At 42.2% G+C, this 19658-nt stretch overlaps 1 protein-coding gene across 3 annotated transcripts in view; it reads right to left on the bottom strand.

Moving 5' to 3' along the window:
• pacsin1b (protein kinase C and casein kinase substrate in neurons 1b) overlaps positions 1–19658 on the bottom strand; it is an 88674-nt gene that overhangs the window by 3517 nt on the left and 65499 nt on the right. For all 3 annotated transcript variants that reach the window (XM_060919319.1, XM_060919321.1, XM_060919320.1), the window contains exons 5-7: positions 15873–16031; positions 767–942; positions 224–344 (exon numbers count right to left, since the gene is read on the bottom strand). In XM_060919319.1, the coding sequence (XP_060775302.1) occupies positions 224–344; positions 767–942; positions 15873–16031 (456 nt within the window). The remainder of the gene's footprint in view (positions 1–223; positions 345–766; positions 943–15872; positions 16032–19658) is intronic.

Raw genomic sequence — 19658 nt, 5'->3', positions numbered from 1 at the left:
TTTTGGTCAGATTTACTCTAAAATATAGAAATAAAACAAGTAAGCCAAATTATAACCTAAAATGAAAAAAAAAAAAACATGGTGCAAGAGAACCTGGATGAATAGTCCTTCACAATTATGAATTAGTAGAAAAAAAATTTCATAAGAATAAAAAGACCTGCACAACCATGTGCAAAGAAGTGCTAGAAAACCAACTAAATTTGGAACTTCAGTAATATTTCACCTCAAACTGTGGCCAGTTCATGTGCATGCCTGGGCCATGGTTGTTGCTGAACCACCTGAGGTCTTCTTGAGGACTGGCAGAGATGATGGTTTCTTCAAGCCCCCTGTAAACTGTGGCATAGCTATTAAAAAATAAAAAATAAAAGGTCACACTTTTCTCCCTTTCTTCTGAATTTCATTACACTATTATCCAACAAGTACAACAAACTGGATATCTGTACTTGGCAAAACTGAACTTTCGGAGAATTTTTTTTTTTTCAAGCCCAGTTTTGCAAATAAAAATCTTATTTGCCTTAAACAGGACATTGCTGAAAATGTATGAAATCTATAATGGCCAGTTATCATTCATGCTGAGAAGCACACATTTATCTATTCTTGCCTACATTAGCATTTAATATTTCTAGTTGATGTAGTACATTAACAGAGAGTAGAGAACCTAGAGGTTGAAAAATGACCTTAATAGAATGAATAATTAATTACTAATTAAAGGAGACATATCAGCTTTGGCAGATAGCAGTTAAGCAGAGCTAATCTTTAGGCTGACCTTTGGTTCTCTGTGAGGTTAAGATGGCGTTTGAAATCCAGAAGCACCTCCCTGAGGAAGGCTAGTCTCTTTTCTTCAAACTGTTGGCACTGTTCAAACACCAACTCCATGTTTTCCACATATTGTGGCGTACAGTTTCTCAGCTCATCCAGAGCCTTCACATATTTCTCTTTGGCCTGCAATAAAGCACAGGAAACAACTACAACTCCATGCAAAGTCCACATTCATTTCTTACATACACCATGTTTGCTTCTTTTACTATGACTATAAATGATCACGCACACAGTTACTAAGAATTGCTTTATTTATTTTCACCCGTCATTTGAGTTATTTACATTAGAAAAATTTTATACCACATATCACTTCCTTTACCCAAATGACCTAATCTGTCTTTAGACAGCCAACCCTTTTATGGTTTTCCTTAAAGCACACACAGCTGGTCAGACATCTACCAGCTGACAGTCATTTCCACAGAGACATGACTGGACACGTTCTCATTTACTAAAGCAGATAAGATGACTTATTGATATTAATTTGTTCATTTATTCATCTTGGTCATGGTGGATTGGAAACATTGGGCACAAAGCAGAAGAATTCACCCTGGATGGACTCCTAGAGTCCATTGCAAGGCACACACATTGACACTGGGCAAACATGCTGCCTTATTGATATATAGCAGCATCAATATCATTGCTAGTAATGTTGGGTTTGGCCACAACGTGACATGTCTGGACACTGTGCCAAATGATAGCACATGCAATTTGTCTACTTCTGTAGTTACTACTGTAACTACACCACACGTGCTAGGGAGCAGGTGGATCTTGAAGGGTTTGGAGGAAGTGTTCACCTGGGCCCGTATGACCTTTAAGCCACAAAAATCCAGATGCCTTGTGCTGAAGAAGGGGAAGGTCACGGACAAGTTCCAGTTCATGCTGGGCAGTGCCCAGATTCCACCCATCACAGAGAAACCCGTGAAGAGCCTGGGGAAGGTTTTTGACTGCAGCCTGAGAGACACCGCAGTCATTCAATCAACCAACCAAGAGTTGGAAGCATGGTTGACCGCAGTGGACAAATCGGGCCTACCAGGCAAGTTCAAGGCTTGGATTTACCAACATGGCATCCTTCCAAGGATTCTGTGGCCCCTCATGATCTATGTGGTTCCAATTTCTACGATTGAGAGCTTTGAAAGGAGAGTCAGCAGGTTCCTGCGGAAGTGGTTGGGCCTTCCTCAGAGTCTGAGCAGCATCACCCTGTATGGCCATAACAATATGCTGAAACTCCCAACTAGCAGCCTGTTGGAAGAGTTTAAAGTGAGCTGTACAAGGGAGGTGTTGCAGTACCGAGAGTCAAAGGACTCAAAGGTCTCTCAGGCCGGCATTGAAGTTAGGACGGGGCGGAAATGGAGAGCTGCGGATGCTGTGGAGGTAGCTGAATCACGGCTACAATACAGGACACTGGTCGGGACAGTGGCTCGAGGTAGAGAAGGCCTCGGCAGTAATGTAACACCTTGCTTCGACCAAGTAAAGGGAGAGGACAGGAGAGCACTGGTTCAGAAAGAGGTGCGGGCATTCATCGAAGAGGAACGAGCCAGCAAGGTGGTGGGGATGCGGCAGCAGGGAGCCTGGACTCGATGGGAGCATGCACTAGACCGTAAAGTCTCCTGGAATGAGCTGTGGAGAGCAGAGCCCCAGCGCATTCGGTTCCTAATCCAGGCTGTCTATGATGTGTTACCAAGCCCATCAAACCTGTTCAGCTGGGGGAAGGTAGAGTCACCAGCCTGCACCCTGTGCCAGAAAAGGGGGACACTGGAGCACATCCTTAGCAGCTGCCCAAGAGCTTTGGGTGAGGGACGCTACCACTGGCGCCATGACCAAGTGCCAAGGGTGATTGCGAATACCATCTGCAACGGAAATCAACCAGTGCAAGTGCCTCTGCCCTGCAAAGCAGACCATCGCTTTTGTGAGAACCGGGGAGAAACCACTAGCTGTGGCCAGGACCAAGTCTTCTGGTTTGTTGGCAACAGCTCAAGACTGGGAGTTGAGAGCTGACTTGGGAAGGCAACTTAAGTTCCTGGAAAAGGTAGCCACAACAACGCTAAGACCAGATCTAGTCCTCACCTCAGAAACCATCAAACAAGTGGTCCTCTTGGAGCTTACTGTCCCATGGGAGGAGCGCATTGAGGAAGCTAATGAGAGGAAGAGAGTCAAGTATGCTCAACTAGTGGAGGAGTGCCACCGCAATGGGTAGAGGACAAGATGTGAACCCATTGAGGTTGGATGTAGAGGGTTTGCAGGCCAGTCCCTCTGTAGGGCTTATAACATGCTGGGCATCACAGGGGCAAGGAGGCAAAGGGCCATAAAGGAAGCCACTGAGGCAGCTGAAGTTGCCTCACGGTGGCTGTGGATCAAAAGAGGAGATCCGTGGGCAGGGTAGCGCTACCTGGACACAAGCTGGGGCTTGATCACCCCTGGCTGGGTCGCCTGGGTGAGAGTGTATGATGTTTGAAAGACCCGAAACACTCGAAGACCCCAGGTAACATCACTGAAGATGTGTCCAGGTTGCATCACTTGCTGATGTATGTTATAAGCTATTTCTCTGTTTGTCGTGATAGCCATTTTAAAAAATAAATAAATAAATAAAAATAAAAAGCTGTCTTAAGTAAAACCCACTTTATGTCCATGTTCTTTCGATGCACAAAGGGTGTCTGACCCATTATGCTGGGGTTGCTCCCAGGGATCAAACCAATCAATTCAAGGTGTGCCACAGTGACCCATACATCTGGGACAGTATGTCGAACAGTGGACACAAAGTGCCTGTCAGTAACAACAGGCAGAACCATGGTCTACGTGGCCCAAATGAGGCTATCAGCAACACCAGCTGCAGTGTGAATGTCTTGGTGTCATCTACAACCCCAAATCAGGAAAAGGTTGGGATGGTACGTTGAAATTGACATTAAAACTGAAAACAATGATTTGTAAATTATTTTTTACTTGTATTGCATTCATAAAACACTATTTGAATTATGATTCTTGCAATGTTTCCAAAAAAAAAAGTTGGGATGGAAAAGCATTAACGACTTTATAATGTTGCCATTCCTTCTCACAACACTTAAAAGATGTTTAGGAACTGAAGACAACAACTGAAGAATCATTTCAGGTGTTATTTTGTCCCAGTCTTCCTGCAAACATGTGTACAACAGTATGGGGTTGTCATTATATTTTCCACCATTTCAAAATTCACCACATATTCTCTATTGGGGACAGACACCTTCTCCTTCCACAGCCATGCCTTTGTAATGTATGCAGAACATGGTTTTGCTTTGTCTTGTTGAAATATCCCTGGAAAAAGTCATTTTGAAGGCAGCATATGTTGCTCAAAAATCTCAATGTACTTTTCTACATTAATGCTGCCATCACAGAAGTGTAAGATACCTTTGCCAAGGGCACTGACACAACCCCATACCATGACAGACCCTGGCTTTTGGACTTGTTGCTGGTAACAGTCTGGATGGTCCTTTTTGTCTTTGGCCAGGAGCACATGGCATCCACTTCTTACAATAAAGGCCTGGAACACTGATTCATCTGACCACAATACACATTTCCACTGTATCCATCCCAGATGCCTCTGAGGCCTGAGAAGTCGACAGTGCTTCTGAACACAGTGAACATAAGGCTTTCTTTTTGCACAGTAAAGTTTTAACTGGCATTTGTGAATGTAATTTTGTATTGTAGTATTTGCCAAAGTCACCCTGAGCCCATGTGGTTATATCAGCTATAGATGAATGATGGCTCTTGATGTGGTGCTGTCTGAGGGATCGGAGATCACAGGTTTTCAGCTTAGGCTTGCACCCTTGCCCTTTATGCACCAATATTCCTCCAGATTCCTTGAAACTTTTAAATGAGATTATGCACCATGGAGGGCGAAATATCCAAATCCCTTCATATCTTTCTTTGAGAAACATTGTTTTTAAACATTTCAATAATTTTCTCATGCATTTGACAAACTGGAGATCCTCAGCCCATCTTTGCTCCTCAAGGAGTAGACCTCTCCTGGATACTCATTTTGTTCCAAATCATGATTACAATCACCTGTTGACATCAACTGTTTCAAATCGCATCATTGTTCTGCCTCATTACTAACCCTAAATTGCCACCCCCCCACACAATTTTTTTTTTTTGGAATGTATTACAGGCCTGAAATGAAGGAGTGGATGAATATTAACAAATGAAATGAAGTTGACCTGACAAAACATGAAATATCTTGGGTTCATACTGTCTTCACTAAAATACAAGTCAAAGTAAATTTAGAAATCACTGCTTTCTCTCTTTTTTTTTTTTTGCATTTTCCACACCGTCCGAACTTTTTCTGATTTGGTGTTGTATAAAACTGACACGCATAGATGGGAAGGTGGGAAGGCAAAGATTTGTCCAGTCTTGTGCAAATGTTTTCTGGCTCAAATCCTTTGTTTCCGTTGATCCATGAACCACACTGGGCATTCAGTTCTCCATTTATTCGTAGTTTACTGATATCCGCTATGCTGTAGGTGTTTAACTGAATCACATTCTTGCAAATTTACTAATCCCTATGTAAGGGTAATTTGTAGTTACCACTTCCTACTTTGCAGGGAGAACACCTAAGGAGAAAATGCCTGCTGGACCAACGACTCAGGGAGCATACATGTGATCTTGTAACAAATACTCACATGCGGTTTTGTGTTATGGGTCACAGTTGTTGAGCATTCAGCAAACACTGAAATGGTCTGAAGTGCAGCACTGGCATTTTTACCACTTGTTTTGCTGCTGTTAACATCCTTGCCTGATATAGAAGTTCTATATAGTCAGTGTTTGGCCACTTGTAATTTTCTGACTGCCTTTATGACCAAGTCTTCTAGTACTTGAGATTGGTCTTGATCATTTTTTTTGAAGGCCTCGGTCTTGTCTTAGAATTGACTGCATTTTTGCACAGTCTTGTCTTGTCTCAGACATGGAGGACTCGGGATTTTATTTCAAGACCGGTCAAGATCACAACTGTGGTGATATGCTTCAACTGTAGGGACCCTGCTTCAAATGCAGCCAATAAAAGGTTACTCATTGCTAATTTGAAAATTTTGTTACCGTCAGAAGCTGCCACCCCTTCCCGTCCCCCTTCGCACACACTGGTCTGGTCCTGGTGTAGGTACAGTCCCTTTAAGAACTACATTTCCCATCAGCCAACTTCCGCGTTGACCTACGGCACGCGTGGGCGGGATCACCTACGTCACTTCCTCCATGATTCCATAAGAAACTAAGACACGCTACTCTCTTTCTCATCTTGGACTTCAAGCCGTCCGGACACAAAGAGATTACCCTGCACCAGAAAACCCAAGAAAAGACGTTTTTCTCGCAAGATCCACGATTTAGCGCGATTTCTTTGTTTACCACTGGCCACGGTAAAAATCCAGAATCGCGCGATTTTAAACTCAGATAGTTACAACCAGTTTTTGTTTGTCTATCAGTAACATTACCAAACTGCCGCCCAAAGCAATTTTAATTAAAAGTTAGAAGCGACTGGAATTCCTTCTAATTAAAAGTGCTGTGCACATTGATTAGAGACTTCTTTTCATCACAAACTACGAAGCGTTCAGACCAAGAAATCCTCTGCTTTCCACGGAATTGACTCACGTGCTCTACAATGGTGAAACTCCAAAAGTCTCGGAACATCTCTTCATAATCTTGTGTAGAGGCAAGATACTGAGTAAAACTGGCAATTTTTGGGCAGAAAACTAGTTTTAGGAATTAGTTTATGAAGCAGTGTGAATTTAAACTCAGGAACTGTAAGTCTGCACACTGATTTTTGTGTTCCATAATTGTTCTATGATCTCTCAGTTGTGTTTAATAGATAGGTTTTGCATGCTTCTTCTATTTCTTCCTAACACTCTTAATTTCATTCTTACACATATTTTGACCTCATCAAGGTTTCAGTGGATTTAGCAGTGTTATAAGATAGTGAATTAGCAAATCTGAGCTAATCCTTTGTTCTCAAACCCCATGTGGACACCCCCCCTCTTTGTTCTCCTCAAATCCCATGTGGTGACCCACCTTAGCTAGCAATCCATGCTAACTTTGTGTTCAGGCCACACACAGGCCTCACAAACACATTTTAGTTAGCTACCAAACACGTGGTGACCCCCCCCCCACACACACACACACACCTCAGATAACACACACACACACACACCTCAGATAAGATTCCAATCACTCGCACACATCACTCTCTCACACACACACACACACACACACACACACACACACACACACACACACACACACACACCATTTATGCCTGCTTATATGTATATATCTGCTGACATTATTCAATTTTATCTTTGTTATAATAAATTAATTATTGAAACTGTGTGTTTATTTGTGTACCAATATTTTTGAAGCCACCCAATCTCAAGGAATTCCAAGGTGCATATAAGTTGTGTAATACGGTAAGTGATCATAATAATTTGGAATATACCACAATTTAGCTGGTTGGTAATTTATTATTAAGCATCAAAATTAAAGGTATTATTTAATGAGACTGATTTAATGACTTAATGAGACTGATTTCATGAGATTGATCACTTAATTACTAATTGCACCTACACTGGTCTGGTCAAGGTCTTCACTCAGTATTGCCCTGACTTGGTCTTGACTTGATCTCAGCCCCTCAAAGTCTTGGTCTTGTCTCAGTCCTGATACACTCTGGTCTTGGTCATGGTTTAGGTGGTCTTGACTACAACACTAAAGTTTGACAGAAAGGCTTGTGCAGCTCATTAGTTAAACTTCAAGCTTATGAACTGCACAGTCTGCTCAGATGTGAAATTATTTTTCTTGTAACTGACCCGATTTTAAAGATTCAACATGTGAGACTTGAGCCAGAGGGATTTTCTGCACCCTCTTTCCATTACTCCAGTAGTTTGAAAAGTTGTCTGTAAGATCAGCATATTGTGGAATAACAATCACTCACACAGGTAGATGTACCACATGGATTATGAATTAGCCACATGTCTAGCTTGTATAGCATGAAACACCAAACTTTAAATTTTGCCAAGGTGTCCTTTGCACCACTTGACATTCAGTGCTGCTGTTGCACTGTGCTCTTGCTTTACACTTTGATAGTTCATCATTGTAGCACACTAAAAGAATATCCTCTGCTGAAGTTGACCTCAAAGTCAGAGAATGAGACGCAGCCACCAATAGCATGTCAGCGTTTGTCTTTGTACGTGAGGTGTCCGTATTAGGTTCCCTCAAGCTCTGTACTTCAATGCACTTCTGCATTCCTGCTAACTAGACCCCGAAGCCGTTTGTTTTCAGGATAATGGCTGGCTGATGAAATTATTGGCTGGCTAGCTGACTCAGCCAAAACCTTAATGGCTGCTGCAGCCACCAAAATGTTTATGGCTACAAATGGCTGATACTGGACGTCACTGTGTGGCATATTATCCGGGCGAACGGATCAAACAAATGGGGGGAATAAATAGCAAATTACCACAGGTCCCCTGGTCTCTTACTTCATTGTAAATATAAATCTAGCAAGATTGTAGTTCAATGCTAATAATAAGCTAATCTGGATTGTTCGAGGAAGGCATCTAGCTATCTACTCTCACTAGCAATGACCAGTGAAGGACTGGCAGCTATCTTACTATGATGAAAGTAGAGTGGTGGAGTACTTTTTTTTTTTTTATCAATCTCGAAGTATGTGAAACAAACAAACAAACAAACAAAAAAAAAACCTTTACACTTTCCCTCAGCAGCGGCAAAGAATGCAGCCATCTCGTCGATATCGGAGTCGATTGATGCTCTGGGTGGGTTCCCGGGTTCCCCAGTGTATCGTGGTAACGGTGTGAGGGGCGGGAAGCCAGACAGGTAGTCACAACGGCAAGCTTGTGGTGGCTCTCTGTGCTGTGATATCAGTTCTAAATCTCTACAGTGTATGCCTATACGTCTCTGTTGTGTTACTACTAGTGTGTACAGTTGATCATGTTTGTGTCACTTTTCTTGTAGCTCATGATGTGGATAAACCCATTATTTGATGTACACAATTCTTAGTGGCTCAGCCAAATTTTATTAGATAGCGGCTCAAATTGGCTTACAAAATTATTGGCTGGCGGCGGCTCAAATTCTAAATGGCGGTTTTAGCGGCGCCTGGCGGCTGCTTCGGGGTCTACTGCTAACCAGGGGATCTTAAGATGCTAACAGGAACTTCTATGGAAGGAAGTACATTTTCTTGTGTAAAAATGAGAGATATTGTTCTAACCAGGAATCCCCAATTTGTCAATGTGGGAACTTTTCTTTGGCCATCAAACAACTGCATAAACTTTCAGATTACAGAGATTGTTTGTCTAACCTGCTACACAGCTTTTTTATATATAGCAAATAAAATCAGTTTTCATCTACCAACCAATTCTTGCTTGCATACAGTGATTAAAGGATACGATATGCAAAAAGATTTTACAAGACACCAGCTTTGGGAACATTTTTAGCAACTAAAATTTGAATAGCTGACATGTATATTTGCACACTGCAACACCCATTATCTGTAACCGTTTATCCTGTGCAGGGTCATGGGCAAGCTGGAGCCTATCCCAGCTGACTATGAGCGGGTTTACACTTTGGACAAGTCATCAGGTCACCACAGGGCTGACACAGACACAAACAACCATTCACACTCACATTCACACCTACAGTCAATTTAGAGCCACCAATTAACCTAACCTGCATGTCTTTGGACTGTGGTGGAAACCAGAATACCTGGAGGAAACCAACACAGACATGGGGAGAACATGCAAACTCCATACAGAAAAGCCCGCCAGCCACTGGGCTCAAACCCAGAACCTTCTTGCTGTGAGGCGACAGTGGTGGCTGTGGAGATTTGTGCTCATTCAGCCACAAGAACATTAGTAAGATCAGGCACTGATGTCAGGCAAGGAGAACAGTTCATCTCATAGGTGTTCAGTGTGCAGGTCACTCAAGATCTTCCACTCCAACCTTGGCAAATCATGTCTTCATTTTGTGGCCAGGGGTATTTTCATGCTGGAGCACGTTTGAGCCACTTACTTCCATCCATCCATTATCTGTAGCTGCTTATCCTGTATAGGGTCGCAGGCAAGCTCAAGCCTATCCCAGCTTACTATGGGTGAGAAGCAAGGTACACCCTGGACAAGTCGCCAGGTCATCGCAGGGCTAACACATACAAACAACCATTCACACCTACGGTCAATTTAGAGCCACCAATTAGCCTAACCTGCATATCTTTGGACTGTGGTGGAAACCAGAATACCTGGAGGAAACCAACACAGACACGGGGAGAACATGCAAACTCCATACAGAAAAGCCCGCCAGCCACTGGGCTCAAACCCAGAACCTTCTTGCTGTGAGGCGACAGTGCTAACCACTATACCACCGTGACACTTCACTACAACACTGCTACAACAAACTCTTACTACAAACTTTTGCATATAATGAACCAGGTTTGTGTCCCCCTTTAGTGACAATGAGTCAGAGTCTTCAAAAAAAAAAATCAAAATAAAATTAAATTAAAAAAAAAAAAAGCCCACATCACTGAGCCATGCGCTTCTCTTCCCACCAGAGACAAATAAGTAATCATCAAGTCCACAATCAAGTTAACAATGTGTTAATGCCATAAAACAAAAGGCTTAATTAGCCTAGGGCGGCACGGTGGTGTAGTGGTTAGCACTGGCACCTCACAGCAAGAAGGTCCTGGGTTCGAGCCTACCAGCCTATGAGGGCCTTTCTGTGTGGAGTTTGCATGTTCTCCCCGTGTCTGTGTGGGTTTACACTGGGTGCTCCGGTTTCCCCCCCCACAGTCCAAAGGCATGCAGGTCAGGTTAATTGGTGGCTCTAAATTGACCGTAGGTGTGAATGGGAGTGTGAATGGTTGTGTCTATGTATCAGCCCTGCGATGACCTGGTGACTTGTCCAGGGTGTACCCCACCTCTCGCCCATAGTCAACTGGGATAAGCTCCAGCCTGCTTGTGACCCTGTAGAACAGGATAAGCAGCTACAGATAATGGATGGATGGATTAATTAGCCTAGCTTAGGTGTCAATCACTAACAATTTTTGAGAACAGAAAATCACGGACTTAAAAAAAAAAAAATCCCTTAAAATGACACTTTTTACAAGCTAAAAGCAGTTTCACTTGAGTCTTTACTCCGTAAGCATTGTTGTCATGGGAGGCACAGTGGTGTAGTGGTTAGCACTGTCGCCTCACAGCAAGAAAGTTCTGGGTTTGAGCCCAGCGACCCATAGTGGCCTTTGTGTGTGAAGTTTGCATGTTCTCCCCATGTCTACACCTCCGGATGCTCCGGTTCCCCCACAGTTCAAAGATATGCAGTTAGGTTAACATGGGATGCCCTTGAGCAAGACACTTAACCCCCAACTGCTCCCCAGGCACTGTAGCATAGTTGCCCACTGCTCTGGGTGTGTATATATATATATATATATATATATATATATATATATATATATATATATATGTGTGTGTGTGTGTGTGTGTGTGTGTGCGCTCATTGCTCACTTGTGTGTCTGCATGCATGTGTTCACTGCTTCAGATGGCTTAAATACAGAGGACGAATTTCATTGTACTTGAGTGTGCATGACAAATAATGGATTATTCTTATTCTTACTTGTTGGCCACTCTAAGCACTTGCAGTGCCATTAGGACTAATTACCATGCACCTGTTCCAGATTAGAGCGCAAATCACAGTGCGTGCCTATAAGGACTCTCACTATACACAGACTTTGCAAAGTATATAGGGGACATTCCACCGAATGGGTGCCATTTGCTTGTTGTACCACTCCCAAATTAAACTTAATTTGTTATATCTTTAACACTGATTATAACAACACACATTTAACTATTCAAAATGTGTATTGGTCAACCTCAGGCTACGTTATTTATTTTTTTTTTACAAGGTTTGGAAGTCAAAGATGGCTGCATACTCTTTATATGAGTAACAGGACGGAGTTTTTAGCCCAAGATTAGCTATACATGGAATTAAGCCACATGACATCATCGCTAAGAGCATGACCACACTTGGCACATTCTAGTGATTTACCAAAAAATCTGTATTTTTAAAATAAACAAATATCATCCAAGAAATAATTTAAGTAACAGGACAGTATGTTGACATTGACCTTATCAGTCAAAGTTAAAAAAAAATTATAAACTATACAGAAAAGTAAATGAGAGAACTAACTTTTGGTCTTCCCATGGCCTTCAGAAGACACAACTGATGTAACTTCCTGTTGAGCATGTGATATATGGAATGTTCCAAATTTGTCAGATGAGGTAATATGTTTGGGTAACAGGACTGAGTGAAAACCCAGGGACACGACTAAAATGTGTATTTCTTATGAAAAAAAAAATATATTTAAACCATGGATAGGATATGGAGTCACACAGTGCAAAAGAAATACTGTTTCTGAAGGATTTTAATCATAATATTTCATAGTTAAGTATAAAATTAGAGTGCGGGGACAGGTAACATGCTATTTTTCAGTGTTTTAGGTAGTTTTTATTAATCCTTACAATTATATATCTTAAATTTGAAATCAGATCAATGTGCAGGACATTCTGCGTAATAAGGAAATGTATTTTAAAGTACATTTTTATGTGCATTTATACATAATTTTCTAGGGACGGAAATGGCACCGATTCGGTGGAATGGCTCATACGCTGTACCAGCGCCTCACGTTACGAAGCCTTTGGCCTGTGTATTGCTTTACTGGTTTTGACATGCTTTTATATTCTGGACTTTGCCTTTGTGATTACCTCTGATATTCTGTTTGTGCCTCGCGCAACCATTGTCTGTTCCATGATTCTGCCTTTTTCTTGCGTCTTTGAATTGTGTGTCTGCCCGTTTTTAAGTAAACATGCTTCCTGCAATTACATCGGACAACCGCCTCAATTACATCTCATCTCATTATCTCTAGCCGCTTTATCCTGTACTACAGGGTCGCAGGCAAGCTGGAGCCTATCCCAGCTAATTATGTGCGAAAAGCGGGGTACACCCTGGACAAGTCGCCAGGTCATCACAGGGCTGACACAGACAACCATTCACACTCTCATTCACACCTACGGTCAATTTAGAGTCACCAGTTAACCTAACCTGCATGTCTTTGGACTGTGGGGGAAACCGGAGCACCTGGAGGAAACCCACGCGGACACGGGGAGAACATGCAAACTCCACACAGAAAGGCCCTTGCCGGCCACGGGGCTCAAACCTGGACCTTCTTGCTGTGAGGCGACAGCGCTAACCACTACACCACCGTGCCGGCGCCTCCATTACGTGACATGTAAACATAAGATACTCCCAATCAAAGACAAAACTTCATATCCTGGACCATCTAAAGCAGTGGTCACCAACCTTTTTATGCCCGAGATCCCTAACCTCTGCCTAGATGGCAAGCAAGATCTACCCCTTGAAGCGTTGACAGAAAAAGAAATCCAGACTAGACTGTTTCAAGTTGAGGCTTTTTATTTAGCCTAATTTTAACTGAATAAGATTTAAAGCAATAGTTCGGGATTTTTGACATGAATCTGTATGGCATCCCCGTCAACAGTGTCGTGCAAATACACTGACTTACCCCTGACAGCATCCTGAGAGTCCAGTTCTTGTCTAGTTTTGGCCCAGACGAAAGTAGTCCGGCAAGTTTGTTGGGGTCACGAAAGTAAAACATTTTTCTTCTCAAAACAGTATGTGTTCAAAAGAGTGATATATTTGCATCACAAAACCGTTGCCAAATAAAAAGTCAGACCTCGCAATTATTTGGCGCTATATTTTGTCTCCCTCGGTATCACTGCGCGCTGTCATGTTGACATCTGCGCAGGAATCAACACCTTTCCCATTGTTTGGCAGTGATTAGGAGTTCAGATCAGCGGCGCTAATAAGCTGCGGCTCCAGCTTCACCTTCTTCCACTTCTCTGTCCACCCTTTCTCTCTCTGCCCGTTCTAACTCCATCTGGCGAATTTCATCATCTGTATATTCGGGTTCATAAAGATATCCCTTTGGCTGTGAGATGAAGTCAATGTTTTCAACGTCGCTGTCGTAGTCAGACATGTTGTCGCTAACTTTGCTAGCAGTAAACAATGAATGAAACAGCCGTGGCTGTCACCTGGCGGCAGCGCGCAGTGATAAGAAGGGAGAGAAAATAGTGCCAAGCGATTTCGAGGTCTGACTTTTTATTTGGCAACGGTTTTGTGATGCAAATATATCACTCTTTTGAACACATACTGTTTTGAGACGAAAAACGTTTTACTTTCATGACCCCAACAAACTTGCCAGACTACTTTCGTCTGGACCAAAACTGGACAAGAACTGGACTAACAGGATGCTGTCAGGGGTAAGTCAGTGTGTTTGCACGACACTATTGATGGGGATGCCATACAGATTCATGTCAAAAATCCCAAACTATCCCTTTAAGACCCTGGTCCAACTTTTTAATTTCTTGTGAGAGCTGACTAAATGACTTAATTTCAGTACAACATACAATGGAAATTAACTATACACAAATATATAGGCCTATATCTGTAGTGAGCAGAATGAATGAACCACCAATGACTCAGATTGTTATTAATATCAACTAATAATATTGTAATGAGAAAGCTGAACTGTTAACATCAGTTGCACTGTCTTGTTTGTATTGTAACACTAAATTAATTAATTTCACAGCAACATAAAATGGAAATTGTCAACTGAAATTACAACACACCAGTGATGATATATCACAAATTGTAACTTAAGTGACAAATTGACAACTTCAATTCAACATGAACTGATTTTCTTTAACCATACATACACAATAAAGACAAATATGAACTTGCAGTGATACTACTACCAATGACTGCTGTCATACTACAGAGGTTACAGTTCATCACGCAACTCAAGTCAATGTGATGGCTGTGACTGAACACGGTCAGTGAGTGCCTTATAGTTAGGTTCATATCACGTATCATATTATGGCAGGAACAAGCAGTAGTAACATCCATGACCTTACGCTTAAAGCTCGACAAAGGAAAAACTTGACAGCAAGCTAATTAGCATTTGTTAGCGGCTACAGTCGGTACTCGTCACGTTAAAAGTGGGTCAGCGTTGTAACAACATATCGTTACTGTACAAGCAATGCTTATTTAACGGTAACAAACTTGAGCCCTATATGTTGAAATTCCTCTCTTATTCGTTCGTTAATTTATCACACAGTCTTGCCTCAGTCAACGTCTTCCCTCCTTCTGTGAAAATTCAACGTCTCAGACGCGGACACGAGTGGGCGGGGGATGCATTTGATTAATTCTCCTGATTGGCTGGTGATAGATTGGTGGGCGGGGGATGCGTTTGATCAAGTCTCCTGATTGGCTGGTGATAGATTGGTGTCATTATAGCGCGTTGGAGCGGTTCATGCCAGGCTCGAGTCCGATCCACCACTCCGCGGAAACACCAAAGAGCTACAGTAACACTGACAGCCAGGTTATATCCTCACGGTTTTATAGGCAATATCATGCTTCCTTTTGTAAAGGGGCGGCAGAAATTAAACGGGGGCGGGAATCACAGAAAGGGGGCGGCCCGCACCTCTAAAACCCCTCGTGGAGAACCCTGAACTGTATTGCAAGGCTATCACCATGGTGAAGACGCTCAGAGACGCAAGACGTAAGCAGCAGGAGTTAAAAAAAAAAAAAAGAACCCTGCGACACAGAGGGGGAAAGCTGTAGTGGGCCTATCGGAAGACATGTAATATGAACGCCAATCAGATATACCGCAGTGTATTTCTGTATAATCTTCCAATTTCTTTCCTCATCCCCCAAGATCGACTGGGAAAGCCTCCGAGATCGACCAGTCGATCGCGATCGACGGGTTGATGACCTCTGATCTAAAGCATGGTGAGAAGGCTTGTTTTATGCAAGAGTGAGTGTTTGGTTTGACAAGTGGGTCCATTTCAGTATTACAAACTTTTCGGGACAACAATATTTGGACGCCCCCAAGGAGTTTGTTACAGCAGGGTTGCAGTATATTAAACATGACAAAAATGTGGTTCTCTTCAACTACATTCTCCCAGGCTCACCTTCTGAACTTCGCTTTTCCATTTGTCCAACTTCTCCTGGATCTTCTTCTGCTGCTCTGCAGTAGTAGATGATGCTTCTCCCTTGCTGTTGGCTTCTCGGTTGGAGGCAAGCCTCTCTTCCTTGCAGGCCATATGGTATGCTTTCTTTGCTGTCTCCACCTACCAGGAAAGATAAATATCTTTAAATTTTGACTTTTGTGCATTTTGTATATTTTCCTAAATGTGACAAAATATAGTGCTACGTCACTGAATTCCAGTCATTCCTTGGCAGTATTTGGTGATATAGCTGAAATAGGGATTTGGTGCCCTGGTTACAGGTAATAATTGGGGGACTGAATTAACTGACAGTATTAACATGTAGTAATAATGCAAAGATGGCCATATTATTATTATTATTATTATTAATAATAAATCAATTACTATTATAAACAAGAAAGAACTTGACTACCTTGAGCCAAGAAAATGCTTCGAGGTCAGATTCATACAGAATTTATGAATTCTGGCGATATGGCCCTCACCAAACACTTTATTAGGAACACCGGTACACCTGCTCTAATCAGCTAATCATGTGTTTGCTTTAAAAGTTGAAATTGAATTTCCTAGTCCAAGCATCGGTCCTCTCCCGCTTGGACTAATGCAACTCTCTTGTTGCTGGCCTTCCAGCTTCTGCCATCAGACCCCTGCAACTCATCCAGAACACTGCAGCTCACCTAGTCTACAACCTCGCTCATTCTTCCCATGTCACCCCTCTGTTTGCCGACCTGCACTGGCTACCTGTCGCAGCTTACATCAAATTTAAGACATTGGTGCTCGCTTACCAGGCTCTCAAGGGGTTAGGGCCAGCATACCTCCAGAGTCTAATCCACCCCTATACACCAGCTATATCCCTATGCTCCGCTATTACTGGTTGCCTGGCCCCTCCTCCTCTCCACTCCTGCCCAGCCCGCTCAAGACTGCTGTCTGTCCTGGTTCTCCATCCGTGGAATGACCTTCCCATCGAGGTCAGAACTGTCGACTCCCTGACCACCAAGTGCAGACTGAAGATCCACCTCTTCAGGCTGCACCTCTCCCCTTCTTCCCTGCCCACTGTGTAACTGTGTTTCAGTCGAGACCAACACAGGCTGTATACTGTCTAGCCTTGGGTTAGCCGTTTTGAGTTCTTTATTTAGTTGTACTTTTCCTTGGCTGTTTGAGTATTGATACTTCAACAGAATATTACATCAAATATTGTTGTCATATGTTCAGTTGGCACTAGAACTCTCTTGTCTAGAAGTTCAGCACTTCGTGTACTTGACTTTTGCACTCGTATGTCGCTCTGGATAAGAGTGCCTGCTAAATGCCATGTAATGTAATATAATATAAATGTAATGTAATGACAGCAGGGTAATGCATAAAATCATGCAGATACAGGGCAACAGCTTCAAATAATGTTCACATCAACCATCAGAATTGGGGAAAATGTGTGATCTCCAAGTTTGACGATTGCATGCCAGACAAGCTGGTTTGAATATTTCTGTAACTGCTGATGTCCTGGGATTTTCATATAGAGTCTCTAGGCTGTTATGTTTTTTTTTTTTTTTTAAACATGACACCGGGCGGCATGGTGGTGTAGTGGTTAGCGCTGTCGCCTCACAGCAAGAAGGTCCGGGTTCGAGCCCCATGGCAGGGCGAGGGCCTTTCTGTGCAGAGTTTGCATGTTCTCTCCGTGTCCGCGTGGGTTTCCTCCGGGTGCTCCGGTTTCCCCCACAGTCCAAAAGACATGCAGGTTAGGTTAACTGGTGGCTCTAAATTGACCGTAGGTGTGAATGTGAGTGTGAATGGTTGTCTGTGTCTATGTGTCAGCCCTGTGATGACCTGGTGACTTGTCCAGGGTGTACCCCGCCTTTCGCCCGTAGTCAGCTGGGATAGGCTCCAGCTTGCCTGCGACCCTGTAGAACAGGATAAAGTGGCTAGAGATAATGAGATGAGATGCAACATGACACAGAGTTCCATGTTCTTCAGTAACCTTCCCAGTCACTGGATCTGAATCCAGTAGAAGATCTTTGGGATGCAATCATGTCAACATGGACCAGAATCTCAAAGGAATGTTTCCAACTTCTTGTGGAATCCACACCATGAAGAATTAAAGTCGTTTTGAGAGAAAACCTACCCAGTATTAGTATGGTGTTCCTAATAAAGTGATATATCAGAGTATGCTGCAAATAAATGCGTGCTTTTGCTCAAGCACAACTAAAGCCCTATTCGCACGGGATAAGTATTACCTGTGGACCTCTGGTAATTCGGAATAATTGCAGAGAATGTCTGAGTTCTTAGTCCCGTGCGAATGCGCCATGTCCGTAATTTGCCAAGTAATAATTCCGCCGCGAATTACCTACTGTGTTTCGGCAAAACACAGACGTCCAGTGGTAATACAAGTCCCGTGTGAATGCGCATGTCTGTGTTTGTAATTATTAAACGCACGTCTCTTGTACTTTTCTGGAGTGAATAATGGAGGATACGGGCGAAATTTTGATAAACAGCATTTCAGGGGCAAGTGGTAGTAGGCTATCCCGTATTTGAACCAGATAAGCATTTTGAACTCCTGTCTACTAGTGTTGTGACGTTCGCGAATGAACCGATTCTTTTGAACGGCTCCTAGGCATGAACGATGAGAACCGAGTCTCGAGCTGGGGGAGCCGTTCTTTCTGTCGTTCTTTTTCTGTACTGTGTTTCAGATGAAAAAGCTTTTGCCCAAGGACAAGAAGTAGGCTAAACAGCATTTGCCTTTTATTTATTCAAGTTTTAACTGTTTGCCTAATAGTTCAAATTGTTTTGTATATAGTTTATAATGTTGTGTGATATTAAATGATAATATTGTGGGAAAACTACTTTGCACGGACGTTCATTTAATTTATTCTATCATCATTTTGTTTGTTCTATTTTTGTGTATTTTATTTATTTATCTGTTTGTCTAGTTGTATCTATTTTTCTAATATATTTTTTGCATTAATAGTTTGTTTTTTCCTATTAAAATAATCTTGTGTTCTTGTTATAACTATCTATTTATCTGACTGTTTAGTTGTATCTATTTGTTACAATTTCAATATTTTTAATATAGAAAGTTTGTTTTTTTCTATTAATGTTCTTGTGTGATAACTAGTTCTTGTGTTATATTTATTGTAGTTGTATCTATTTTGTATCTCAGACGTAAATATTTTTGTAAAACAAGTGTTTTTCTATAAAATATTCTTGCGTTCTTGATAACTATGTTCTTGAGTGGGTTCTTTTTTTTTTTTTTTACAGAAAAGCCGTTCTGCATGGACATTCATTGAAGCCCTCATTGTTTTTTTAATGGTCATTTATGAGCGTTTAGGGGTTACAATAATGTAAGTCTAGGTTGCTTTATATAAAAGGTATGTCCAGAAATATTGATGTCACTGTCTAAGCAGAGGGATCTGGCTTTTTTAGACGCTGTCTTCTTAAAACTGAATAAATATTTAAAAAGAGCCAAATGAGCCAGTCTTTTGAATGGCTCTTTTCAAAGAATGGATCACAAAGATGCGGATCCCATCAAAGAGCCATAAATCCCATCTCTACTGTCTACAAGACGAAACAGGATGCTGTGAACTTACGACACATCCGGTCACAATGTCTGTAAATTCAGTGAATTACAGACTTTTGCTTATCCCCTCCGAATGCGCCACACAATAACACAGAGGTGCGGGGGTAATTGCGAATTACCAGAGGTCCATAGGTAATACTTATCCCGTGCGAATCGTACTAAAAAAAGATGTTGCAAGTGATTGG

The sequence above is a fragment of the Neoarius graeffei genome, chromosome 4 (assembly GCF_027579695.1).
Source record: "Neoarius graeffei isolate fNeoGra1 chromosome 4, fNeoGra1.pri, whole genome shotgun sequence".
Taxonomy (NCBI): Eukaryota; Metazoa; Chordata; class Actinopteri; order Siluriformes; family Ariidae; genus Neoarius; species Neoarius graeffei.
Note: the sequence above shows the minus strand (reverse complement) of the source record. Positions and strands in the feature narration are given on the sequence as shown.